The sequence below is a fragment of the Trichoderma harzianum genome (assembly GCF_003025095.1).
Source record: "Trichoderma harzianum CBS 226.95 unplaced genomic scaffold M431scaffold_10, whole genome shotgun sequence".
Classification (NCBI taxonomy): Eukaryota; Fungi; Ascomycota; class Sordariomycetes; order Hypocreales; family Hypocreaceae; genus Trichoderma; species Trichoderma harzianum.
In genome coordinates this window covers 457,561-483,127 of record NW_020209258.1, presented here as the reverse complement: position 1 = coordinate 483,127, position 25,567 = coordinate 457,561, and the positions used below count along the sequence as shown (strand labels likewise).

At 46.3% G+C, this 25,567-nt stretch overlaps 9 protein-coding genes across 9 annotated transcripts; 5 read left to right on the top strand and 4 right to left on the bottom strand.

The window, feature by feature from the left end:
• Positions 1-1,478: 1,478 nt before the first annotated feature.
• On the bottom strand, positions 1,479-2,932 carry M431DRAFT_18555 (hypothetical protein; the record flags this gene model as incomplete). The annotated part of the gene is made up of 3 exons (XM_024913172.1): positions 1,479-2,407; positions 2,466-2,723; positions 2,806-2,932. The coding sequence occupies 3 exons, from the start codon at positions 2,930-2,932 to the stop codon at positions 1,536-1,538; spliced, it is 1,257 nt and encodes a 418-aa protein (XP_024771847.1). The 3' UTR covers positions 1,479-1,535.
• Positions 2,933-5,315: 2,383 nt separating this feature from the next.
• Positions 5,316-6,532, top strand: M431DRAFT_497470 (hypothetical protein; the record flags this gene model as incomplete). Its single annotated transcript, XM_024917602.1, has 3 exons — positions 5,316-5,481; positions 5,539-5,817; positions 5,880-6,532. 3 exons carry the CDS (start codon positions 5,316-5,318, stop codon positions 6,530-6,532), a joined length of 1,098 nt encoding a protein of 365 aa, XP_024771846.1.
• Positions 6,533-6,710: 178 nt separating this feature from the next.
• Positions 6,711-11,865, bottom strand: M431DRAFT_148026 (glycoside hydrolase family 18 protein). The gene is made up of 16 exons (XM_024912765.1): positions 11,590-11,865; positions 11,523-11,529; positions 11,278-11,427; positions 11,113-11,201; positions 11,012-11,049; positions 10,729-10,939; positions 10,576-10,658; positions 10,451-10,511; positions 10,311-10,389; positions 7,855-10,206; positions 7,590-7,796; positions 7,504-7,528; positions 7,247-7,442; positions 7,006-7,191; positions 6,892-6,943; positions 6,711-6,828 (listed from the first exon to the last, which is right to left on the bottom strand). Exons 1-16 carry the CDS (start codon positions 11,829-11,831, stop codon positions 6,757-6,759), a joined length of 4,050 nt encoding a protein of 1,349 aa, XP_024771845.1. The 5' UTR covers positions 11,832-11,865; the 3' UTR covers positions 6,711-6,756.
• Positions 11,866-12,696: 831 nt separating this feature from the next.
• On the top strand, positions 12,697-14,050 carry M431DRAFT_510364 (hypothetical protein). The gene is made up of 3 exons (XM_024919456.1): positions 12,697-13,352; positions 13,408-13,588; positions 13,668-14,050. Exons 1-3 carry the CDS (start codon positions 12,753-12,755, stop codon positions 13,967-13,969), a joined length of 1,083 nt encoding a protein of 360 aa, XP_024771844.1. The 5' UTR covers positions 12,697-12,752; the 3' UTR covers positions 13,970-14,050.
• Positions 14,051-14,640: 590 nt separating this feature from the next.
• M431DRAFT_497467 (carbohydrate-binding module family 50 protein) lies at positions 14,641-16,970 on the bottom strand (the record flags this gene model as incomplete). The annotated part of the gene is made up of 7 exons (XM_024917601.1): positions 14,641-14,891; positions 14,966-15,055; positions 15,122-15,666; positions 15,724-16,125; positions 16,198-16,369; positions 16,420-16,499; positions 16,561-16,970. The coding sequence occupies 7 exons, from the start codon at positions 16,968-16,970 to the stop codon at positions 14,641-14,643; spliced, it is 1,950 nt and encodes a 649-aa protein (XP_024771843.1).
• Positions 16,971-17,614: 644 nt separating this feature from the next.
• Positions 17,615-19,699, top strand: M431DRAFT_510362 (carbohydrate-binding module family 50 protein). Its single transcript, XM_024919455.1, has 3 exons — positions 17,615-17,858; positions 17,938-19,366; positions 19,451-19,699. Exons 1-3 carry the CDS (start codon positions 17,667-17,669, stop codon positions 19,588-19,590), a joined length of 1,761 nt encoding a protein of 586 aa, XP_024771842.1. The 5' UTR covers positions 17,615-17,666; the 3' UTR covers positions 19,591-19,699.
• A 254-nt stretch (positions 19,700-19,953) lies between these two features.
• Positions 19,954-20,911, top strand: M431DRAFT_91061 (hypothetical protein; the record flags this gene model as incomplete). The annotated part of the gene is given in 3 exon segments (XM_024924212.1): positions 19,954-20,213; positions 20,226-20,594; positions 20,668-20,911. 3 exon segments carry the CDS (start codon positions 19,954-19,956, stop codon positions 20,909-20,911), a joined length of 873 nt encoding a protein of 290 aa, XP_024771841.1.
• A 460-nt stretch (positions 20,912-21,371) lies between these two features.
• Positions 21,372-23,294, top strand: M431DRAFT_212270 (hypothetical protein). The gene has a single exon (XM_024913465.1). It carries the CDS (start codon positions 21,528-21,530, stop codon positions 23,223-23,225), a length of 1,698 nt encoding a protein of 565 aa, XP_024771840.1. The 5' UTR covers positions 21,372-21,527; the 3' UTR covers positions 23,226-23,294.
• Positions 23,295-23,297: 3 nt separating this feature from the next.
• M431DRAFT_510361 (hypothetical protein) lies at positions 23,298-25,132 on the bottom strand. The gene has a single exon (XM_024919454.1). The coding sequence runs from the start codon at positions 25,021-25,023 to the stop codon at positions 23,380-23,382; it is 1,644 nt and encodes a 547-aa protein (XP_024771839.1). The 5' UTR covers positions 25,024-25,132; the 3' UTR covers positions 23,298-23,379.
• Between the last annotated feature and the right edge of the window lie 435 nt (positions 25,133-25,567).

Below are 25,567 nucleotides of genomic sequence, written 5' to 3'. Positions count from 1 at the left end.
CATCTGCGAGCTCGTCTCACGGCGCTTCGCAGCAGGGACATTGGCATCTCTCTGAGCCTTGTAGGTTCGTCCCTTGCTGCAGCGGAATTCGATGCTATTGGGCCTCACTCGGTGTTTGACAAAGTTGTAGCCAAGGGGCTGGGCGACAGCGTCAATGGCGGCCCGGGCCTCTTCCGGTGACTGGAATTGGCGCCCAAACAGCTCCTCCATGATAACGGTAGTCAATGTTCTAATCTGGGATGTGAATAGCTTCGGTTCGACGCGTATGTCCTTGGATGTGACGCGTGTCTCGTCGAGATTGGACTTTGAGGGATCCAGAAGTGTTCCCCCCCACTAAGATTGGAACTTTTTTTTTAATTCAAGGTTACACGTGCATTGCGGTGTAAGAAATCCATTAAATTTGTGGTCCAGTGACTGCAAAGATAAAACCGGGCCCGGGCTTCTAAGAAAACCAGCTACCTGGGCCTAGAGGTAGGTATGAAGGCGCAAATACATGTAAGCATCAGGTGTTTTCTAAAAGGACATGGATAACGTTCCATCCATGCAGGAGACCGATGAGAATAACGACTTGTGCTTTTATATAGACGCGACATATTGATATGGAAAAATACAGAGCAGATACAGAGGACAAGTAGATCCAACTGATATATACTACCTAAGGTAGGGATGATATCGCCCATATACTTCTGCCTATTTATCGCTGGATGGGCATGAAATCAAATTTTCTTCAAAGTAACTGAAAAGACGCTTAACTAATTACGGCTGAATCCGTAAGAATGTGGGCCATCGTGAGTCTATAAGGCTTGATACGAGGCAGGGGACGAATGGTATTGGAATGGGTCTACTCTGTACGACCTCGGAAATATGTCCTAATTTTCGACTTGTTGAGGACGATGTGCATGTTCTACCCATAGTTGGGTATCAAAGAATACAAGCAGGTAAGGCACCTACAGAGTTATGTACGTGAGGCAATTAGCGGTCCCCAGCATCGTCGAATTTTTGAACTTTTTACACACAAAGTAGGTGTAAAGTGATTGTCTACTTTGTCTAGCTGCCTCAGTTTTACAAGGATGACGGATACCAACCCGACTATCAAACAGATAAACGATATTGTGGCGGTAGCTATAAAGTACCATGACGAAGTTAAAGAAGATCACACGCTTGGAGAGACCTTCTATAAAGCAGGCCGTAGGCTTGGTCTGATTAAAGAGGTCTTGGGACATTTCCAAACTCAACAGCCCACGGACACTGAGATAAAGGCCGAAATGCCTAAATCTTATTGGCGTTACACCGATCTTACTTGATGTCTTGTTGCGCCTAGTGTCACAAGTGAACAGTGGAAATCGTTATTAAGGTTTGAAGAATTTGTTGAATGCTTTGAATACGATGAATTGGAAGAGAAAATATTGATGCCTTTTAACAATCTTCAACAATTTCAGGGACGGGCAGTTATGATTAGCGATATTTGAGCCTGTGCCCTTTCGATGTATATGAACCTGCGGTATCCAGTCTCATTTTTATATACAAACTTGAACCTAATTAATATTTACAGCCCCTGTAAAGGTTACCCCAGAGAAGTTCGTACGGTTGCCCTTCGCAATATTCTGAACCCCTCCTGTTGTTGCGTTGTATTGACTGCCTGAACCATTGTTCATAAAGGTGACAGCTGAGGTCTTGCGACTATCTCTGAGCAAAGGGGCCAGAATAGATGTGATATCTGTGTAAAACCTCTCCGCGTTGTTGCTAATTTTCTCCAACTCCCTTCCCATGGCAGCATCGTTGGCTTGCTTGGCGTCATCGCTAAGTATCTTTTCTGATTCTCGGATTTTGGCCACCATGCCCTTCCAATCTTCATGCTGTACGGCGTCTTCTTTAAATCGGACAAGTCGTGTTAAATAGACACGCCGCACGACTTTCAACCGAAATTCAATGATTTGTCTGTAAAGTTCTATGAGACGGTCCTCAAGCTCGGCACTTAAACCAGAAGCCTGCAATCTATCGCTTGGTAATAATAGCGATTCCAATTTGACGTAGAATTGCATGCGAGAGGTGACGTACAAGTGACCGTCGCGACTCGCCTCTTCTGCAATATCGGGATTCATGAAGGTAGGTAGGATGAGGCAGAAACCAGCCCACGCCAGGTAGGTATAAGGTGGTACCTTGACAGCCTCATGGATGGCATTTCGGGGTTTTTGTATAAACTGAGTAGCGTGCGCTACCTGGTTGCGTAGAGTGAACTCGTGACCGAATATAGTATATTTAGTCCTCCTATTTTCCAATTGTTCAAGCCCGCGAGTGGTGATTGTCTCCAGTTGCTTTAGGCCCTCATTATGGTTCGTGCTATTGATTCGATTTTCAGCTGTAATCAGTAGTTCATGAAGATTGTCATGAGGGCCAATTGGTTTGACTGTGGTCTTGATTAGCTGTGGAACTTGGAAGCGTCATCGGAATACTAAGTTTCTGACCCGTGTTTGTTTGAAACTCCATAGAGAGCAACTTTTCATAATCTTCAACTAGCTGTCCGTCCGTTTTCTTAAGGCTATCGTATGCGCGATCCCAAAGCGACGGCTTGCATTTCTCCGAGTGATCTGATGTTTCGGATTCAAGGCCAGTAGTTCGACAGTCGGAGTTGATGTCAAGGGGTCCGCTGTCAGAAGATTCGTGTCGCACCGTTGGTTTGGCGATGTAAGACAATTCCCAGTCTGATTCGTCCGAAGCCTGAGCTTGTGCCTTGTAGATTTCAAGAAGTCTATAAGCCTGGCGTATGCCTTTGAAACCATATTTGAGAGCTTTTTGATGCAGTACTTGGGACTGGAGAAAACTCGGTCCAGTAGGAGGATAGTCCAGCCTCTTTTATGTGCCCGATGTATGTCAAGGTGGTGCACTGGGCACCTGAGAGATCCGTAGTCTGTGTAGTAGTGGCAGTAGCCATGGAAAAAGGTAATAAGACTACCTACATGTACCTACTATATATATTCCAGGTACGAACATGTCCATACCTAGTAGGTATCATCAAGTAAGTCTGGGCCGTACAAATGTACATATAAGTGTATACATATGTGGATAGGAGCTTCGAAAAGTATCTAGATAACTAGGCAGGAACCAACGGCTACCTCTATCAGCCGCAGTGCCAAGCGTACTACCTGTCTGCGCATCTTATCTTCCATCGTTCTCCTTTTGCCTCTGCCGTGCTGAGTTCAATTATTTTTCTTTTCTTTTCTTACCTCTGCCGTGCCGAGTTTAATTATTGTTTTTTTTTTCTTTTCCCTCTGCCGTGCCGTGCTCATGTCAATTGTCTCTTCTCCTTTGCTTCTGCCGTGCCGTGATAATTACACTCTTCCCCCTTGCGTCGGCCGTGCTAATTTTAACTGTCTCTTATACTTTGTCTCTGCTGTGCTAATTTTAATTATCTCTTATCCTTTTGCTCCCGGCGTAGCTGATTTTCAATTGTCTCTTCTCAATTTGCTCTGCCGTTCTGATTTCGTCTTTTTTGCCACGGGCTGCTAGCCGATTGGCGTGGTGCACCCGATCGTAGGCCGTGGGGATAGGGGAGAAGGATATAGATCCCATTGCTTGTTTCTCGGATGTTGGTTCGCAAGGTCTGGATCTGGGTGTCTCAAATGGAGGGATAGCGGCCAGTCTTAGTCCTGCCCTTAGACGCAATAAAAACCTCCCTCAACCCCTCCACCTTAGAAATATTAGTTTTATATTTGTTATATAGGCTTTAACAAATGCTACAAATGTAAAGTTCTTTGAATACAAAGTATCAGATGTAAGGATCCCAAGGGAAGCGTGATAGAGGCGGAGAGAAAATCTTAATGTCGGCTGCCAATTGCTATGGGACCGTACCCAAGCATCTCATCAGAAATTAGGCCCATTGTGATGGAAAGACAATTGATGACTCGAGTTTATGACCATACACTCTATAAGACAGTATATTATGATTGTTTATGGTCTATTAAGGTATGGTTTTGATGTCAATGAGCCCGAATCCTCGATGCTTATTATGTCTAACGTGCTGGGCATTGAAATAAGTAAGTTGCAGCTCTTCCTGAGTCCGGTTGTGAAAGGCGGTGTTCAAAGAAAAGCATGAGGAAGGACAAGGGGATATTATCTGTGGAAGAACATAGAGATGTTTGTCAAGTACCTAGTCTATAAGGATAATTTACACACTTCCACTATGCGACCTAAATGAATCCTTAGTTTACACATGACCACCTCCAGATATACATGTACTTGGTTATATGTAATTGGGCTACTCCTACGGAGTAGTTCCTGAACTAGAACTACAGAAGTATGGGATCAATTGAGACTTGCCCCCTGAGCGCAGAATAAACTAGCAGATCGTAAGCTACTTGAATGAGCAGTAGCACATTTCGGCATTTGATCCTCAAACGTTAGGTGAATGTCCTTTTTACGCTTGTGGAGCAGGGTAAGATCTGATAAGATTACGCGTCGGGCGAGCTGACATTCTGCTTCCTATTGCGTCTATTCCATAACGAGTTTAAACGTATTTAGGCATTACTGCCGAACTGCCACCAGTCACCAACTAGTCAGCTATCGGTAGTTGTATCCGGCAGCCCTGGCTGACAATATGCAAGGGGCAAACCATCTCATTCTCTGGTAGAAGACTGCCCAACTTCTATGACAGAATACTTCTGTTAGCAGATTTTATGGTTCAATCAGTTCTATTGCTACCAATTGGATATCGATTTCAGGATATAGCTCTCCAATGATCGCCGTCATATACCAAGGTCCGGATGTTATTTACATCCGATGTTGAAATGACGCGTATGTATGTGACGATAACCCACAATGGCACCAACAAGCCCCTGGTGGAATGCCCAGCATTTGTAATCAAAGAATACATACCCTTGCCAACTCAAGCGTTCCTTGAGAATTAGATACTATGCGCAAGTTATAGCTGCTTTCAGTTGTACAATCTACATGGCTAGTGCCCTATTTCTATGGGGAGTATAAGCTTATATAATTTTTATAAAGAGCCAGGGCGGATAATGCGGCAGCATATTGACCTGTGTTGCCTATAGATAGAACAGTTATTAATAGTTTATGCGGCAATTGCGGGAACAAACTGGCGTGTTACAGGAATAGATGACAAACTTGAAGTAAAGGAGGCCTTTAATAATTTCTTACACATCTATGCCATGTGGCTCGTGCTTCGTATGGAATCCGATGTCCTCGGACGATGTTGAATATAAATACTATCGCCATATACATGTAGGAGGTATCATCCAGCGCAATTAAATCGTCAAGAGTATATATTCATCTCTTATTCTATCTATCTATAATTTATAATGCCGTCCTTCAAACAGGTTCAGTCTGCTCTTCTGGGTGCCTGCCTTTTCTCCGCGAGCCAGGTTCTTGCATATGGCACAGAAATCGAGACGAGATCTTTGGATGAAATTTACCAGAGTGCAAAGCATGAAAGCGGCACCTTGAATGTGTACTTTGGCGGCAGCTGTAAGATTGCATTGCATTTCTTCTCCAGAGTTGAGAATTGCCACTAACTAGCCATAGCACAAGCGGCTGCTGCTCCGATGCTAACTGCATTCCGCAAACAATTTCCCGATGTCGCCATCAATATTACCGCAGATTTGTCGAAATATGCCGACTCACGCATTGATCGGAGCTACATAGAAGGGAAGCCTTTCATCGACGTTGCATTGTTGCAAACGGTACACGACTTTCCTCGATGGGATAAGCAGCAACGCCTTTTGCATTACAAGCCGCCTAATTTCAGTGACATAAACCTGGCTATTAAACATATTGATGGAGCATATCTCCCTGTCAACTATAGTGCGTATCCTTACTATTATAAGAATCCGGTAACTGGTGCTAATATTGTTTTTTCTCTCTAGATCAATTTGGTCCATTCTACTACGACTCGACGATTGTACCCGCAAATCGGGTGCCCAAGACATATGCCGATATTCTAGACCCTTACTGGAAGAGCAAACTGGTTCTTACTTATCCCAACGACGATGATGGTGTTCTGTATTTGTTTTCTCTCATCATTGAGCGGTATGGCTTCAAGTGGTTGGACTCGCTTCTGAAGCAAGATGTCATGTGGGTGCGTGGTGCTGCAGCCGCCACCGGTGCCATCATCGATAACCATTCGTCCGGCAAGGGTTCGAGAGTTTTGACCTTTTCTGCGCTGGGCGGGTTTACACCATCCACTTCTTTCCTCCAAGTCCGTCAACCTGATGCACCGGACCAGTTCATGACCTGGGCTCAACAGGCGGCTATCTTTGCTTCAACACCTCGCCCAGAGAGCTCAAAGCTGTTTTTGTCTTTCTTGTTGAGCACTGAATGGCAGTCAACTCTTTCAGCGTCGGGAGGCCCATCTATTCGAACTTCTCTGACTGGCACAAACAATGTGTTCATGGCAAACAATACTCAACCCAGCGGATACATCACTTTCATGGGCAATCGGGAGAATGTCGAGTGGTGGCGAATGCAGATGGAAACTTATATTGGACTTGCCAAGGGACCTGACCCTGCATTCTCATGAGCAACATTCGTTGGTCTACATCGATAATGAATTGGTGGATCAATTACATAGACATGCTACCACCGTAGCAAATTTTGTCCTTAATGGCAGAATGCCAAACAGGGAAATCTGCAAACAGTACCTCAATCTCACCTCGCTACCAGAGACTATTGAGAAGGATTAATATATAATTTTATTTCGATCTCGTATTTATACAATGTACTTCACAACCCCCTCTCCAAGGTTCAATCACAGTCTGGGCAATCAGAGGGGAAGAAATCTTTAAGCCCATAACATTTCTGTTCGAGAATGTCGACCTTCAAAGATAATTTGTCAGCAAATAGTTGTCTTTTGTAAAGTGTTTTGTTAGATGAACCTACATCTTGCTTATAGAAGCTCCATCGCCTATTGGGATTGACGCCAAGAATGGATCTATCACGTAGTTTCATCAGTTTCAGGCCTGCATAAACATTCGATTCTTAATGGGAACTTACGGAGCTTGCACTTGAGCAAAGAGCTCAGCACCAGCGAGAGCACCATAACAAACACTCGCTGCAGTATCCGTGCCAACACCAGCGCTTCCGTAAAGTGTCGCATGGGTATTGAGCTGCAGCGAGATTGTTGTGTCGGTAGCTTTGTACTTGGGATTGAAGCGGACTCCAAATTCCACCAACGGAGTTCTGGCTAGTAATTAGTCGTGATGCCCTAGTGGCCGCTCAATCTTGTATGGCTTACATTTGTAGGGTAATGTCACCATTTACGGTAACGTCTGCGGTGAAATTGCTCGGCTTGTCAGGATCATCATCTATCCCGGGATCTTTAGGATTTTCTGTGTTGTCAGTAAGCCCAGATAACACGTCGTTATCAGGATTAGGATAGCGCTGCGAATAATCCCAGGACAGCACGTCCATGTTGTAATGAGCTTGGCTATATCATTGTCAATGGTCAGCCACTAATCTTGTCTTGGGATGTTTGTAAGCTGACTCACGTATGTGCAGTAAAGACTCCGGTCAGTTGCTACTCAAGGTTAGCATTTTCCATTTGTCCAAAGGGGAAATCCAGGAGAAGGAACACATACTCCAAGAACTCTAAAGTTTGGTCCGATGGTCACTATACCGGGGACGGTGAACGTGCCTCCAAAATTTTGCATGCCAAATAGCTCAACTGATCCAGTTGAGAAGCGCACGGTCGCTTGGGCTTCCATATGCAAACCTGCTTGTATAGAGCCCTTGTTACGGAACAAAACGTGCGATTGGTTCCAGCTAGTGAGATCGTTAAGGTGTCCCTGAAGAAGGTCGATTAGTGTCACGATTCAGCCGCTCTTGGATCGTGCCTCAACTTACAATCAGTGTTAATTGAGCCGATGTGAGAATGTCGACATGTAGATCCGCCCAAACAGTAAAATAAGCATCGTAAGGGATGCCGAGCAGCGAACATTGTAGTCTTTCGTTAAAGAGCCAAAACGGAAATGTGTCCTGAAGATGATGCGATGCGAGTGGTATTTCTCCTTCGAATCCCTTTTCGTTCAGCTTATCCATAACCTCCAACCAAATTGCTGGGTCCAGAGTCCACCACCGCTTTTCGAATTCATCCCTTTTGTGTTTCGGCGTAGCCAATCTTTCAGTATGAAATTGATGTTCAGCGTATCTCTTCCAAGACCCGCCATGGCGGCGATCAACTTCCCTTGCTACTTCTCGTTTCCTCACCGGGTTGGTATTTTTAGGATCATTGTCCACAATGGCCGCCCAATATCCTGGATCTTCAGAGTAGTCAATGCGAATCTGGACAGTGTTATCGGCTCTTCCGTGCAAGACTGAGAAGTCATAGTCGAACGTGAAGCTGTATACGTGTGGGCGTGCTCTCAAATTGGCACCACGTTTAACGAGCTTGTGATAGACATGCTTTGGCACGGTTTGATCCTCAGCTGATTCCATGCTGACAGCCATGGCATAACGACCAATACCACACGCTGGAGGCATCTCGACCACGGTACGTTCGACACCACCTCGGAAAATAACGTCGCAGTTACTATCACTAGAGTCATCTGAGCAGACGGCACGAACAGTAATTCTGTCATCCTCGGCGATAGTCTCCCGATCAGGACAGTCAAAGAGCTCCCAATGAGAGCCATCTCGCTTATCCAATGAAGCAAGCTGATCCTCAGGACCAGTCATTATGACCCAACCAAAGCCATTTTCGTTAGGATCTTGATTTCCGGTAGCTTCAGTCTCGACATTCATCTCGTATTTCTGTTTGTCTGAATCTGGAACGTCTTCGATGAACAGCCACGCCAGAGGCACCGGAGCCGTCTGATTGTAGACCACAACATCTCCTGCCGCACAACAAAGCGCTCTCTCATGTGTTCCGATCGGCAATGATATACTGTGATCCGTTGCGATACTGAATTCCGTGCAGTCGTAGCCACCGCCATTCTTAGAGTGGCCCATGTTAACCAGATTCGCTGGACAAGACATGGCCCGGATACAAGCATCGCTGGCGATGTCTTGCTTCGGGCCTTGCCACGCGCATTGCGATACATCAACCTGTTCATTGCAGCACCATGGACGCCATGAGCCATCAGGACATGTATCCTGCGAGTATGTCGCATAAACACGGCCGCTAGCGGTGCAAGGATCATCACCATCAGGCTTGCCGTCTTTTATGGAAATGCACGATCCATCCAGCATACCACAGAGGCTACGGGCATCTTCAGATGTGGCACAACAATATTGCGCATATCCGCTGAGACACTTCTTGCTGGATTGAGAATCATCGTCATAGTACCACTTGCTTTCAGCAATAAGCACCTCATCCGTAAGGCAGCCGTTGTTGCAGTCGACCAAGCTTAGGCCGAGAAACGAAGTAATAGAAGACTTCCACTCGCATGTGCTGGCATCAGGTGCGCGGTCGCGCGGGCAGCAGACCCATCTGAATGAATCTTTGCCGTCGCATGATACGGAATGTCCGACGCTCCGGTGTGTTCCTGGACAAGCAGATGAGGTGCTGCATTCGCTCATGAAGCAGGATGCTTGAGTTGGCTGCCAGTCTGTTGAGCCAGCAGGTCCAACGCCGTTCTGGGCTTTGAATGCACCAAGACCACCTTTTGCATCAAGAACCGCTGCAAGAGCGTCGTAATTGTCGTTGTCCAGATCCAGAGCCCATATGAACAGTCCGAGAAGACCGTTCTTATTGGCATAGTCTACCTTTTCTTTGATCGTGGCCACATTGTCGTATGAGACCCATTGGTCCTCGTCAAACGCAAAATACATAGCAGCCGCCTTCTTGTCTTCAACCGGCTTGATGCTGTATGTATCGGCAATGGCAGTGATCTCTTCATAAGAGAGAATCCCACCGGTGCCTGTGCATGACCCTGCCACACCTGTGTCTGAGAACTCGCAACCGGGCAGGGTGCATGATGGATCAGACAAAGTGTATGAACGGCCGTAGAAACCTAGACCAAGGTTTACTTTGTTGGCTGGCACATTGTTTCTCCATAGTAAGTCAAGTGCGTCGGAAATCTCAGTGAGATTGGTGTGTGCATAGACATATGAACCAATCTGGTCTTCAGGAGAATCCCAACTACCATGGAGATCGTATGTCATCAGATTGACCCAATCAGCATACTGCGTGAGATTTCCAATATCGAACCAGCGCATATACCAGTACGATGTTGGTGCCGTGAATGAAAGGCCCCACTACCAGAATATGAAAAGACGAGAAATCAGTTTCCATCGTTGAAGAGATGATGAGAAGATTTGTGGTTCGTATGAAACAGTGAAACACGCAGTGAAAGACTTACGCCATTGGTTTGTGCGGTCCAAAATGTTCTGATATCTTGTAGAAGAAGAACGTAATTTGCAGTATCTACCTTCTTTCCTCTATAAAAGATTGAGTCAGTGATTTTGAGGTCGTGTTTAGGACATCATAGGAGAAACTTACCCTCGATCAGGAGCTCCGGGATATTCCCAATCTATGTCCACACCATCAAACCCATAATTTGCTGCGCAAAAACATGGCGTATTAGGAGACTAGATAGCTAATCCTGTGATTGATCCCGAACTTACTCATGAAATTGACTAGATTCCCGATGAACTTTTGTCGGTTTGCAGAAGTACTGGCAAGTTCGCCCCAGACAGGTTGGGTGTCACTGTAAATGTTGAGAGTTTCAGTTCGTCAGACGTGTGAGATATCAAGTGAGGCAGAAAGTAGGTCCATACGTTTCATTATCCGAGTATGTCCAGCCACCTAGTGACAAAAAGATCTTTAAACCTGGGGCCGTCTGCTTTAACTGCATTATTTCAAGAAATATCTCTTCACTGGTTTCGTTCATAGGATATATCTCGTATGTTTTAGGTGCAATATATGCAAAAGCAACATATAAATGTGTAATTGAGTCTGTACGTATCCATGATGGAGGACGATTGGGGCCTTGTAATTTTGTTCATTTCTTTGTAAGCCTCATGATGCCCGATGAAGATAGAAAGCGGAAATAATACTCACAGGCGCCACGTCTATACGGAGCCCAGGCTTCGTAATAGCTAGACTCATCATCATCAGCATACGCCGTCGCATATAAAGCGCTACAGTTGCAACTTATTTACCCAATAACCAGATTTGTTACGTCGCCGTTATTTAAGCTATTGGCAGGAGGCTGTTTACAATTGGATTGACATCCACTTCCGCAAAAGTCCTGGTGAACCAGACGTTAGCAACCGATCATTAGAACCAAACAAATCTTTGAATCCGGGTTGGTCTGGCAAACTTACTGCTGTTGTGCCACAGTATCCAAATTCTCCGCAGCAAACATTCAGAGGACACAGCTCTCCCGGGGTCTCGCCCCAGGAACCACATTCAGCTTTGGCATCGCAATTTGAGATGCAGACGCTGGGATCGCAATGCTCTTTATCAAGACCGCACTATAGAAGCAAAGGTTTGTAAGTAAGCGACTACACACTGGGAATTGATCCAACAAGTTCCTTCTAAAGGTGGTAAATGATAGAGTCACACATACAACGCCTCTGTTGGTGTTCAATTGTCAGTATGCTTATTCTACAACAATATGGCCTCTGTATACGTACGTTTGTCCATTACAGCATGAACCATCTGAACACTTTTGGGTCTTGGAACATGTACGTGTCTGTCTCCGGAACAGGGAGAAGTCCCGCGGCTTACTAGTACTTAGGGATTCATTCCAGACGGTTGGGGCATGAATATGCTGTGCTGAGACACCGTTGAAGCAAATGATAACAAAACAGAAGACAAAAGTAATGATTTGAAGATTTGAAAGAAACTGATATCCTCGCATGGCCATGATCCTCATTGTTGATTGAGGTCCGCACAACTAGAGATTCACGTCCTACATGAGATTTCTATAACGGCAGGAAACGCTCAGTCTAGTTTCATGACAGAGCTATGGAAAGCTTTAACAGCAACACCCAAAATTTCACAGCAAAAGTCCGGCCTGTTTTACGGATGCATATCGGAGTTGCGCATCCTACGGGAATGATCAACAACATACTGCTATCTCCAGCCCGGGTAAATCCTTAGGCCAGCCTCAAAAGTCCCACCAACAGGCATTCACGGCCATAAATCGGAGTTCCAATAATGCAACACTGCAATCCTTCGACATCGTCACACTCAGGCTTTGTCAACGATTTACACAGCTACAAGCTGAGGGATATTACGTTGCCGCCGGATCGCCGGAGGTTGGTTGTGCTTATGTTTAACTCTAACAAACCTCTTCTTACAGCTTATATTACTTAACCTGTTGATCCTGCGAACCACATTCAGCTACAAGGGTGTCGGCTATTCGGATCTGATCTTCTGCCAATGAGAACTGATTACACCAATCAGCAGACCGGCAGCACCACTTATAAGGTTGCATGCATCGAGGAATCTGCAAGGGAACAAATTAGGGCCAACAACTTTGTTTCTACAGTATACATCGCACTGTCTAGTTGTGTCTGCTTTGAGTAACATCCGACCGAGGTCTTTCGATCCAATGCGACAAGCATAGATTCCTTCGATCCATTGGAATTCAGACCCCACGCTATCGCTGGAAGAACTCCGATGCTGTAGCCGATATGCTTGGTAGATTTGAGCAGGGCAGTTGTGAATTTAGGATACTCATGAATTCCCTTCTTTTCATGGCAGAAGGGTTCGATAATATCCTTCTGTCTCGTCTTCAATTTCGTTAGGCCATCTTAGGGTGGGCATTGCTGCAAGACCTTCTTCTCTCAACATGGGTCGATTGGCAGTACTTCCAGTATTCTTTGCCATCACCTTGATCATCTCTTTGGCCTTTGGAAAAAATGTTGCTCCTCGTACACTCCATACCCCAAAAGGAATTACGAATAAAGCATCAGCCGTGAATGTTCGTGGCCATAAAGACACTGAGCAGAAGTTATCCAATGATGTCCTGCCTGAACATATCTTCTATGGAAATTACCAAGTTAATTTTTCCTGGAATAATAAACAACTACAAGCGGCCCTGGGGATTCGACCATTACCAAGCCTTGACAAGAGGAACATTGTCAAACGCACGCCGGGCAGTCAGCCTGGAGATCCAGTGTTCAAATTGCCCAGTTGTTTGGGATGTATAGAAGCGGCTGCAGGCAAAGTCACCAGCATAAATGACTTGACGACGGAATGGCTGGAAAAACAGATACTCTTACCAGACTCTCAGCTGATGAACCGATGCGTATTTTACACTTCTGTCCCTAAAGAAAACGAGGACAAGGCAGAGTGGGACCTTCGACAGACAATGGGCCATCTCGATCACCCTGGTCTTTCATGGTTCGCTACGGATTGGGCTTGCAACCATAAACTGTTGTCTATATGGGTAAATAATTATTGAATGGCCTGGAATTACTTGTGTTATACTCACCGACTCGCAGAATTTGTATTCGGGCAAGAACGATATCAGCAACCCAAACCCCGACAACCCCAAAGATCGTAACTACTGGGAAGTCTTCGTCGACGGCAGCTGGCTCGCCTTTTTGCAAACAAATCAAGTGTATTTTACTTACTTTGAACACATGTCCCGCGCAATGGCCAGACACTGCGGCGGCGTAGTCTGTAAGTTGAGCACAGTTAATCCACATTGACTCAGCTCTTTCTTCATATCCTCCAATCCGGGCTAACTTGCAGCTTCTAGATGTCATGTCTCTCAAGCCAAGGCAACTGTCAAAGTACCAATACATTTGGGCCGCTGAGTTTTCAGAGCTAAAGGCAAGATACTCGGGCGCTTCTGCTGGAAGGCCAACGCAACTGGTCGCAGTTAATGCGATAGATAATACTGAGCAGTGGAACATTAGCTGGGACGATCTTTCAGCCGATTCCACCCCTCTATCGAAAGGTGATCCTGGTCATATTGATTTTGTCCGTCTTTCCTTGGAAAGGAGAGCCAATTGTCAGGCCAATCTCGATTACGAAGTCAACATGGATTGGTTTGGCTAGGGTGTGTTGGATCAGCGCATTTCGATGTACTCTATTAAAGAGATCTTCAGTCAGAAGCTATTCAATTTATCTTAAGAGAGCATTTTGCAAAAAGTCTAGATCACTAGGGCTGGGATTCATTGCTGCCTGTTCCTGAAGTGCCATGAAATTTTCATCTTATGCTGACAAGACACTCTGGATCTGAGCCTCTTGACAATTCCATCCGAAGATGTATGTATTCTTAGGTATGAGAGATGTAATCGGTCCTCTGATGAATGATTAAAGAAAATCCCAAAAGCTGTGTGGGCTTCGATACTGCGACATGGGTGAGCAGAATCTGCTTTTCGCCTGGTTCTTGAAGCTGTACTCAGCGATGACTCGACCTGTAGTATAGCTATGCTAAATACAATACGGGAAGTCAATCCTGAGCTAATGAAGCCAGGTGGTAGAGTTGACCTTGATGAAACCATGATTGAAGGAGGCACGCCAGAAATATGGCAATATTTATGGGGTCTATACGGCATGAACATGGCCTTTCACGAATTTGAGCGCCATATCTAACAACATAGCACAAAGTTATGAATCATCTCTAGATATGGATCTTAAACTGAAATTTATCTAGTCGGATTTCAAATGCGATTTGCATAGTCCAAAGTGATAGCTAAATTTCTGGATGCCCCGTGGCTTTGCCGTCACTTACCAGTGGGAGTAGGAACAGTCATTTGCCGATTCAGACTATTCGACTTGGTAGATTTGGAACTACCTGAAGTCACTGTTGCTTTCCCCTTGGGCAACGAACTTGATGAACCTTTCGCATTGGATTTTACTCCAGGAAAAGCTGCTGGGCTTGGTAACGCGGTAGCAAATGGCGTGGTTGACGTGTAGGTGGGCCTGTAGTTGGGTATGGAAACGCAATAATCGTAGCCAAGATATAGCCCAGTACCTAACGAAGACGCAGAATGATGAGTTTTGATACATTCACAGTAAAGGATATTTTCACAGTTGGCTAATACTTACAGTTGTCTTGGACGGCAGGATTCCATGCGATGAAGCGAGCGTGGCTTACGCCAAATTCCGTCTCAATTATCTGACATGGAAGCTCAACCCCTGTGCGCAGATTAGTATGGCAACTTCAAAATCGCAGAATACAATCAAGTGCGCTACATTACTTACAGTTGGTGTTATTAGCCGCAACAAACTTGTTGCAGTTCGAAGTGATGCCTGGCTGTCGGTAGTGCAGCACATCAATGCAATATTGAGTGCCAATTTTAAACTGCCCGCAGTCACTCCCCACTTCTGGGTTCCAAAGTGCGAATTGATCTTGGTCTATGCCATGTCTTGATGTGAAGCCGATACAATCGTAGCCCGGAGGAGCGGTCGCCTTTTGTACGCAGGAGCTAGTAATGTTTTTAGACGTTTGTCTGTACGTTTGGACGCAATACTGTGTGTTATTTGCCATTGTACACGGACTCGAAGCGTTAAGAGATGGATTCCAGGTCAAGAAATCTGTCATTTCAATGTCAAACTGAGAAACAGCATCTTGGCAGTTGAAGCTTGTGGTCCCATTTCCAGTATAATTGGTAAGAATTGGCGCGGTAAAATAGTTTGTGCAGTCCATACGGGTTCCATTCGCATACGGAGCGTCTGCGGTGGACGCTACATATGTGGCATTGGGGTATGAAGTCATGGCTGGTAAAGAATATGTCCATAACGAAGTGCTAGAGTTATGCGTTAAGATTCTTATGGTCTCTGATGAAATGGGGGGTTTCACTCACGCTGTCGAAGAGGGAATGATGGTGGTTGGACTGGGGTTAACATAGTTTCCTCCCGGATTTGATATGCAGATTGCATAGCCGACGTATTGCTGGATATTTGAGCATTTCGACCCCAGAGATGGATTCCAAGCGATAAGTTGCGCATATGAAATCTTGAATTGACTCTGAAGAGAAGAACATGTGTCGTCTTTCAGCACTGTGTATGGCTTGCAGACACGAGAGTCGGGAATGCAGAGAGACGTGCCGGCTTTGGGGAAGTATTTGCACAAAGACGATAGGTAATTGTATGAGAGCAAATCATCGGTACTTATTCCCTTGTTCATAGAAATACCCACGCATGTGTCTGTTGAGGAAATGGTGTATTTAGTACCAGAGCACACAGCCGCCGGGGGCTGCGTTGGCCTATTGGTGTTGCCATGTTAGCTCATTCATAAGTTTGAGTCAACAAAACATCATATTACTGAAGATACATACGGAACTGTAAAAGTTGTTGCTGTTGGGGGTGCAGATAATGTCCATCCTGTCTTTTTGCACGAGGATGTCAAAGTTGCAAAGAAGCTCTTCAGATCCGCTGTAGAGGCTAATGGCATTGCCAACTGGGTGGACAACAAAGAGAGGTAGCAATCATCACAATAAGCAGTAGAAACTAACAGATGTCAATATAGGCTTTTCGTATTCGAATCATTTGTTACTTACCGGGCGTCGCAGTGGCCCTTTGGTTAGCCGGATCAATACGCATGAGATCTCCAATCACACGATTACAATAAGCCCCTGCTCTGATATTTACTGTAAGTTCTGCTTCTATTCTCCTCAAAATGATGATGAGAATTTACTCACTTGTTCATCAAACAGACTGAGCTGTAAGCTTCGACGTATTGTTCAGCAAACAATGCCAAAGCAAATTGGCCACCGTCTGCTGCATCATAAAGTGTCGCTCCACAAGCGCCAGCTATTCGCCTTTCCCATGTTGTCAGTGATGCTGAGCATGCAGTGTTGCACAGTCCACTGAGTTGAGAACTTGTCAAAAATAATGGTGTGCCAAAGACAGGAGAGCCATCGAGAACATTTCCGATAGAAGCAATTGTAGTTGTGCAGTTTACTGCCTGGTTTAGAACAGCAATACAGGTAGCAGAGAGACCAGGTGCATCTGTGATGTTAAGGAGTTGAACTTGTGCTTCAACAAAGGGAGTATTGCAGAAAAAAACCACGACCTGCAAAAGCAAGGCAAGCCCTACAGCGAAGCCCATGATCTAGACTGATGGAGATACTCTGTCTGGTGTTCAGTTCAATAGCTTTGCTCTACTTTACAGAAATGGTATTTTCCAGACACAGAAAACAGGCAACGTCCAAATGCCTTATCCAAATGCCTTGGAATCCGGCCTCATCTGGTGCAGCAAGATCTCAATTGCCTAAAATCGACAAACGTCCGTGTTGTCAGCGACGGTCCGCCTTGCACCACCGATATTCCTTCCGGCTTGGCGATGAGGATTCGCTCGTCTTACCAACAAAGGCAATCTATGGGCACATCATGGTGTGCTTCGACCCCACAAGCGGGAATGGTGTTGGGGGAGGATTGCATGCACGGCATGCACAACCCCTGCATCACAGTGAAGGATTCAACATCACCTTACTGTGCCGTACATATGCATTCAACCGGAGGATGGAACGTTGACAATCATCTCGTCATGGAATTATTGAGCTTCAGGATCGTGATCCTGTTAATTCCGCGGAGTTTTCCATGACATACGATATTTACAGGGGATTCGGTGCGGAATTCGGTAAGACATTGGTCACGATGCAATTTTTGCAGCTGGAAGTTTCGATAACGATGAAATGATGGTATAAAAGAACGAGATATATCGAGTGATGCAGCTGTCGGCTTTTTGATGGCAAGGCATTCTCTCAATTAGCCTCTTCGTCGAAGCCAAGGCAGCAAGGCAAACATGAGACAGTCAATTGCTGTTGTGCTATGCGCAACTGGTCTTCTTGCCGCAGCCTACACCGTTGATCCTCCTACAACAGCCCCAAGTGATACCATCCAGGACTGTACATCTTGGGATGTTGTTTCAAGTTCAGATACTTGCCAAAGCATAGCTGATTTTGGGTTCATCACACTTGATCAACTCTATGCATACGTATGTCAAAGCCTTCAAGCAATTGCCGACTCCGCTTGTTCAGTGTTTACCCATAACACAAAGCTAACGCATCTCACAGAATCCATCTCTAGCTGCAAGTGGATGTCCTATTATAGTAGGAGACTCTTATTGCGTTGAGCAGAATTTTGGAGTGCCACCACCGCCGTCTTCCACCTCAAAGGCGGCTTCGACTACTACAACAGGCAATGGAGTTACCACGCCAACACCTACACAGACTGGCATGGTCAGCAACTGTAACAAGTTCCACAAAGTAGTCTCAGGAGATTCTTGTGCTGTTTTGGCGTCGGCAAACGGTATCAGCCTGGATACCTTTTACTCTTGGAACCCTGCAGTGGGAACCTCATGCGCTTCTCTAATCCTTGACTACTACGTCTGCGTTGGTGTCATCTCGCAGGGTGGTTCAACTACCACTAAGCCAGGCAATGGGGTTTCGACTCCTGGCCCAGTACAGACGGGGATTGTCAGCAACTGCAACTCATTCCATCTTGTGGTGTCCGGCGATACCTGTCCCGACATTGCCTCAAAGGCCGGTATCAGCCTGGACAACTTTTATGCGTGGAATCCCGCAGTCAAGAGCGATTGTACGCAGCTTCTTGCCGGTGATTACGTCTGTATTGGAATCATCGGTGGTACAACAGTCAAGCCCACGTCGACTTCTACGAAGCCTGGCAATGGAATTTCCACCCCAGGTCCGATTCAAACTGGCATGATTGGCAGCTGTAACAAGTTCCATCTAGTTGTTTCCGGCGATACCTGCCCAGATCTTGCCACAAGCAATGCCATAACTCTTGCCAACTTTTACGCATGGAATCCTGCGGTGAAAAGCGACTGTACGTCGCTCATCGTGGGAGATTATGTCTGTGTGGGCATTGTAGGCGGAACAACAGTCAAACCTACCTCGACGTCGACTAAGCCCGGTAACGGAATCTCTACACCTGGCCCAATTCAAACTGGAATGATTGGCAGTTGCAATAAATTCCATTTGGTTGTTTCCGGTGATAGTTGCCCTGCTCTTGCCTCGAGCAATGGCATAACGCTTGCCAATTTTTACTCATGGAATCCAGCTGTGAAGTCGGATTGCACGTCGCTCATCGTGGGAGATTATGTTTGTGTAGGTATTGTGGGAGGGACGACAATCAAGCCCACTTCAACGACAACGAAACCTGGAAATGGAATCACGACTCCAACTCCTACACAGACCGGCATGGTCAGCAATTGCAACAGTTTCTACCTGGTGAAATCAGGAGACTCATGTGCAACAGTTGCTGCAGCAAAGGGTATCTCTCTTGATAACTTTTATAAGTGGAATCCTGCCGTCGGAACTGGCTGCTCGTCTCTGTTAGTTAGTTACTATGTGTGCGTCAATATTGTTGGTGGCCCTACTCCCACAACGATGAAGACATCAAAGACTACCCCGGGCAATGGTGTAGCCACACCAACACCCACGCAAGCTGGTATGGTGACCAACTGTAAGACGTTCCATTTAGGTGAGTTATGACAATAACCCTACACGCATGATAGTGTCATGCTGTGATTCTATTGAACCCTCGAAAATACTGACCGGCAAATAGTGGTCTCTGGTGATTCGTGTCAAGCAATCGCCACTAACGCCAAAATTACTCTGGCAAACTTTGAGAAGTGGAATCCAGGTGTTGGCAGTACCTGCAGTTCGCTTTGGTTGGGTTATTATGTTTGCATCGGCCTCATATGAGGTCCGGCTTTGTGAGGCCATTTTCTCTCCAGTCTCATAGAACTCCAGTTAGCTCCTCAAAATATAGAAGCAATTAATTAACATCTCTAGTATTTTAAATAGATATGCACCCATTCCCTATGCCCCCCTTCCATCTCCCAAAAGGTGTCGCTTTGAACATAGACTCCTAAAATACGGCCACACCGAGAAATACTGAAAGTATCAAGCCAGCCATTCCCACAGGGGTAAACTTACTTCTATGGACGGACCGATGCCTCCAGGTATATAAATGTAGAAGAGATGCACCCACGATAAGATGAGATAATGTTCCATTCGACCAGAACTAGTCGCTTGATCATCAATACCATCGCAAATTTCGGAGCCATGATCGCCAGCAAGCCTCGATGCACGCACTTTTGCCCCTGCCCTTGCCCCTTACTCCCAGAGTACTCGCGGCGACCTCGACGGGGGGATGAGTGGTCTCCAGAATGGGGCCTATGCCCTGTCAACGACGAAGACCCAAACAAGGCCCTAGCTGAGAAAAGAAAGAGGCGGCGTTGGATATACATGCTGAGCCGTGTGACAGTCCCCCTCAAAAACCTATTTGTCGATATTAAGCGTCATCCCGAGAGAATACCTGAGGTGTGATTATTCAGATGGTTGGTATCATCTTACCACGTTCCCGAAGGGTATCAGGATGGGCGGCGAGCGCCATGGCGTATGCTTGTGCGCACATACTTCAAAGACCTTCCCAGACAGCTGAGGCAGGAAAACAATGAACGGTCCATAAAGTCATGGAGAACGATTCCTTTGAGAAAGGGGCCAATCATCGACCGTACAGAGCATGACAAGGCGCCCTCCAAAATGACGTGCTGCCGACGAGATTTCATCTCGCTACATTGGAACGATAAATATCGAACATTGGGCGGAGACTGGCTTATAGTCGTCTATCTTTGGACTAATGACCGTAAATGGGCGAAAAACACGCCTGTAAAAGATTTGATCTCGTTCAGTAGTGTAACCGGGTAAGTCGTCGCCGCTTGTATACCACCTTTTTTTCTTCAATCATCGCTCACAGTTCAAATATTGGGGTTTTAGTATCCGCGCATGGGAATGGGTCAAGCCCGTGGACTCCCGTTCCAAGACCCCCTACTTGTTTTACGAACTTGAACGTGATAAGGACGGTACGCTGAAGGATACGGTATTCGGTGGGAACGCATATAAGGACTATGATCCAGTTCCAATTCAACCTGGAGACCCTGTGCCGACCAGACTCTCTGGCCTGCGTCGATTGATGAACGAGCAAGCTAGGCAGTTGCTCTATGCAGATTATGAGTTCTAGAATGCATATCCACTATAATTGGGCATTATCCGTTAAACCTGGAACTACATATAATGCTTTCAACGTTCCATCTACTATAATACTAGAGAGACGCTTGTGGGATTAATTTACTCTAAGAACAGACAAACTGTAAATTTAAACTCTGCCACACAATGCTAGGCGGTTGCAACAGCCGCTGAAGATCATACGATTATACAATCCATCCCGCTCTGAGGGGCTGAAATTTCGAAATGTTAGTGGAAGTGTAACACTTTCGATGGCGGGGTTGTTGATATAAGCGTTACCAAAACATCACACCACCATTTTGACGTAAAAGTCAATTACTCCGAATCAAATTGGGATCGTTTCATGTTATCAAGGCAGATCTTGAAGTATCACTATAGTAATTAGTTGATGACGCTATCTAAAATCACTTCATAATCTCCGCCAGCTTATACTACTATACCAACTCGGACAACTAGAAACACTTAAGCTTTATGTTAACATTTATATGCTTGGCTCTACTACTCATGCAGCCCAGTTCAAATTTAGATAAATTGGAGAGACCACCTAATGTTATATATGCAATTCTCAAATCCATAACCCTCGGCTCTCAACCAGGTTTACTACAACCAATATGGCCCTCTTCACAGTGGGAGATTATCTTGCCGAAAGGCTCGCCCAAATTGGGATTCGTCATCATTTCATCGTCCCGGGCGACTACAACCTCATTCTCCTCGACAAGCTTGAGGCGCACCCAGCATTAACTGAAGTTGGTTGTACAAACGAACTCAATTGTTCTCTGGCTGCCGAAGGTTATGCACGCGCTTGCGGCGTAGGCGTCTGTGTTGTTACTTACAGCGTAGGCGCCTTCTCAGCCTTCAACGGCATCGGCAGCGCGTATGCAGAGAATCTCCCCGTTATCCTAGTCAGTGGAGCACCTAACACGAATGATGTTGATCAACATCTACTGCACCATACGCTCGGGGAGCATGACTTTATCTACCAGCTTGAGATGGCCAAGAGGATCACCTGCTGTGCCGTAGCCATCCGGCGAGCAGCTCATGCCCCCGAGTTGATCGACCGCGCTATTCGAATGGCGCTTCTGAAGCGGAAGCCGGTTTACATCGAAGTCCCAACGAACTTATCCGGCGAGGCATGCGCGCAACCCGGACCTATCAGCGCTGTAGTCAAGCAGATGCCGAGTGATGCGCCAGCCCTCGATGCTGCTGTTACCGGCGCCTCTGAATTCCTTCGTGCCAAGCAGAAGCCTGTGATTCTTGTCGGGCCGAAAGTGCGAAGAGTGGGCGCGGAAAAGGCTTTGCTCCAGCTGGTAGAAGCCATCGGATGCGCCGTGGTCCTTCAACCAGCGGCAAAGGGCTCTTTTCCAGAGGACCACGCCCAGTTCGCGGGAGTCTTTTGGGGCCAGGTCAGCACCCTCGCAGCTGACACCATAGTCAATTGGGCTGATGTCCTCATCTGCATCGGCACTGTATTTACAGACTACAGCACGGTCGGCTGGACGGCTTTGCCAAGTGTTCCACAACTCGTCGCTGATATAGACAGCGTCGCCCTGGCTAATCCAAATATGTATTTTAGCCATGTCCAGTTGCAAGACTTTCTGGTCAGACTTGCCGAAGCAGTCAGTTGGAACAGCTGCACGATGACTGAGTATAATCGACTTCGTCCCGACCCTTCTCTCGGGCAAGCTTCTCTCGGGCAGGAGAGGTTAACTAGAAAGGAGGTTGCTCGACAGACGCAACTGCTCTTGACTCCGGAGACGACAGTGTTCACCGAAACGGGCGATTCGTGGTTCAATGGAATCCAACTATGCCTTCCACCAGGAGCAGAGTTTGAGATTGAGATGCAATGGGGCCATATTGGATGGTCGATACCTGCTTCCTTCGGCTACGCTCTGGCAAAACCAGAGAGGAGGACCATCCTCATGACAGGAGATGGCGCGTTCCAGATGACTGCCCAGGAAGTTTCGCAAATGGTGAGATGCCGCATTCCCATCATCATTCTTTTAATCAACAACAGGGGCTACACAATTGAGGTAGAGATTCACGATGGACTGTACAATCGTATTCAGAATTGGAATTACGCGCTTCTAGTCGAAGCATTTAATTCTGAAGAGGGAGGGGGGCGTGCGCTTGGTCTTAAAGCTCATACTGCAGAGCAAATTTCCGAAGCACTCAAGACAGCAATAGCGCACAAAGATGGGCCAACACTTATTGAGTGTAATATCCATCCAGATGATTGCAGTAGAGAGCTGATTACCTGGGGGCATTTTGTTGCGGCAGCTAACTCCCGTGTCCCTGCGAAAGATAAGTAACATATTTTACAATGTACAAAAGATCAAATATCATAACAGAGTTGAAAAGTAATTGAAACAGTTGTAGTCACCCTCACATACTGTACATCCGTATGACTGAGATAATACTGTTTGGTTATCACTTTAATATGTTAAAAACATGAAAAATAAATTCTCAAAACTTGGTTCCCCCCTCCACCACTGTTTTCAGTCCGCCATCAAGGTTTACTACGCTGAATCCTCTCTGACTGAGGATGCGGTAGGCCAAGTATCCCCGGTAGCCCACATAGCAATACACAAGAATCGGCATGGATTGATCAAGCCCCAATGTTTGACCGCGCAGTGTCGCAATTGGCAAGTTGATTGCCCCCGGGAGGTGGCCAGTCGCAAACTCCTCAGGTGAGCGAACATCCACGACTTGCCAGGTATGTAGATTTTTGATGTTGATGTCTTCGGCGTGTACGATCTGATAGTCCCCGCGGAGTAAGTTTGAGCTAACAAATCCAACCATGTTCACGGGATCTTTGGCCGAGCCGTAGGGCGGTGCGTAGCTCAGTTCGAGATGTTCCAGATCAAAGACTGTCATCCTAGCTTGCATCGCCGTCGCCAGCACGTCTATGCGCTTGTCCACGCCAGCCATTCCCACTGCCTGCACCCCCAGAATACGGCCTGTGCCTTTTTCGAACGCGGTCTTGATTGTGATTGGATGAGCGTTGGGATAATACCCTGCATGGTGTGGAGGATGCACTGTAACCCAGAGCGGCTCCTGTCCCAACTCACGCAGCGCCGAGACGGACAGACCAGCCAAACCAACCGTTAGATCGAAGACTTGACAGATGATTGTGCCAATGTTGCCGCGATAGTGCACTGGTCTGCCGGCAATATCATCTGCGGCGAGTCGACCCTGGCGATTTGCTGGTCCCCCTAGAGCAACTACCCTTGGCTGTTGTTGAATGATATGCTTTGTCTCAACCATATCACCTACAGCGTAGATGTCTTCGTCGGATGTCTCCATGTGTGATTCAACCTTGACTCCTTGCGTTCCCACTTCCAGACTCGCCATCTTTGCCAGTGATGTTCTTGCTCTTACTCCCGCAGCTAGAATTACCAATTCGGCAGGAATCTCTCTTCCATTGCTGGCCAAGACGACATGAGAAGTTTCGATTCTTCTTGCAGTATCATTCAGGTATAACTTTACACCATTGCGCTTCAGTTCTGTGTGAAGAAACTGCGCGATATCGGCATCTATTGACGGCAAGATATGGGTCCATTGTTCGACAATCGAAACTCCAAACTTCATCTTTCTCAAATTTTCGGCCGCTTCAAGGCTGATAAATCCCCCGCCAATGATGCAAACATCTCTCACGCATCGTTCGACCATGATAGATCGAATAGCTTGTAGATCCGAGATGGTCCGTAGAGTGACGACATGGCTCTGATCCGCCCCAACGATCTGTGGATGCACGGCTTCGGCGCCTTGGGAAAGAATGAGCTTGTCATAGCCGACTCGCTGAATCTCAGCCTCTCCAACGGTTTGTGTGCACACTTGCTCGTTTGTGCGGTCAATCTCAACAACTTCGGTGTTGAGGTGAACATCGATGTTGAAATATTCCTTGAAATACTTTGGCGTGTGTAAAACCAGGGCTTCATCATCCTTGATCACTTTACCCAGAGCATAAGGTATACCGCAGTTTGCGTAGCCAGCGTAGGGTCCTTTCTCAAACACGGTAATCGTTGCTGATTCGTCCAGACGACGCAAGCGGGTGGCAGCTGACATGCCTCCGCCAACACCGCCGACTATGACCACCTTTTTGGACATTATGAAAGACTTCAAAGGTTATTACCCCGAGGAGAAATGTTCGAGAGTAGGTGAAAGTTGATAGATCAATATTTGTGCCACTCCAATGGTCTTCGGATTCAAATTGTTTCCTTTTATTCCTCCACCAAATACCGAAGCGTACAATATTTTCTACGCTTATATCTGTGCATGTGGTTAAGATTACATGGACGGTGGTCTGATTGCCGTGTGGCGGAGACTTAACCAGATGCTAGTCTCTACGCCATAACTAATGATGGGGTCATTTTCGACGGCGGCTATTATCGCGATACTGTTCAAATACCCATCGTGAACTCGATGGGTTGTCATATGCTTTCCTCGGCATTTAAGCTTGTGCGTAAATGTGGCTTTACATCATGCGATGGCGGAAGCCACCGCACAAGACTCTCGGGTGTGTCACAGTACTGAAGTCTAAATTTAAGTGACCAGAACCGATAGTAAAGAAATATATAGTTTAGTCTAACTGCTTAGAAGGCTACAGTGCAGAGATGAAAAGGGTTACCCTTTTCTCGTACGAGTGGCTCTA

Bases quoted from the DNA above. Each gene is read 5' to 3' on its own strand.
- M431DRAFT_148026 (XM_024912765.1), bottom strand. From the start codon at position 11,831: ATGAGGATCATGGCCATGCGAGGATATCAGTTTCTTTCAAATCTTCAA. The intron at 10,390-10,450 runs GTAAGTTTCTCC...AATCTTTTATAG, and splicing joins CCCGGAGCTCCTGATCGAGG to AGGAAAGAAGGTAGATACTG. The intron at 7,443-7,503 runs ATACGTGAGTCA...ATTGACAATGAT, and splicing joins GACCGGAGTCTTTACTGCAC to ATAGCCAAGCTCATTACAAC.
- M431DRAFT_510364 (XM_024919456.1), top strand. From the start codon at position 12,753: ATGGGTCGATTGGCAGTACTTCCAGTATTCTTTGCCATCACCTTGATC. The intron at 13,353-13,407 runs GTAAATAATTAT...ACCGACTCGCAG, and splicing joins ATAAACTGTTGTCTATATGG to AATTTGTATTCGGGCAAGAA. The intron at 13,589-13,667 runs GTAAGTTGAGCA...TGCAGCTTCTAG, and splicing joins ACACTGCGGCGGCGTAGTCT to ATGTCATGTCTCTCAAGCCA.
- M431DRAFT_510362 (XM_024919455.1), top strand. From the start codon at position 17,667: ATGAGACAGTCAATTGCTGTTGTGCTATGCGCAACTGGTCTTCTTGCC. The intron at 17,859-17,937 runs GTATGTCAAAGC...CGCATCTCACAG, and splicing joins TTGATCAACTCTATGCATAC to AATCCATCTCTAGCTGCAAG. The intron at 19,367-19,450 runs GTGAGTTATGAC...ACCGGCAAATAG, and splicing joins CTGTAAGACGTTCCATTTAG to TGGTCTCTGGTGATTCGTGT.
- M431DRAFT_212270 (XM_024913465.1), top strand. From the start codon at position 21,528: ATGGCCCTCTTCACAGTGGGAGATTATCTTGCCGAAAGGCTCGCCCAA.
- M431DRAFT_510361 (XM_024919454.1), bottom strand. From the start codon at position 25,023: ATGTCCAAAAAGGTGGTCATAGTCGGCGGTGTTGGCGGAGGCATGTCA.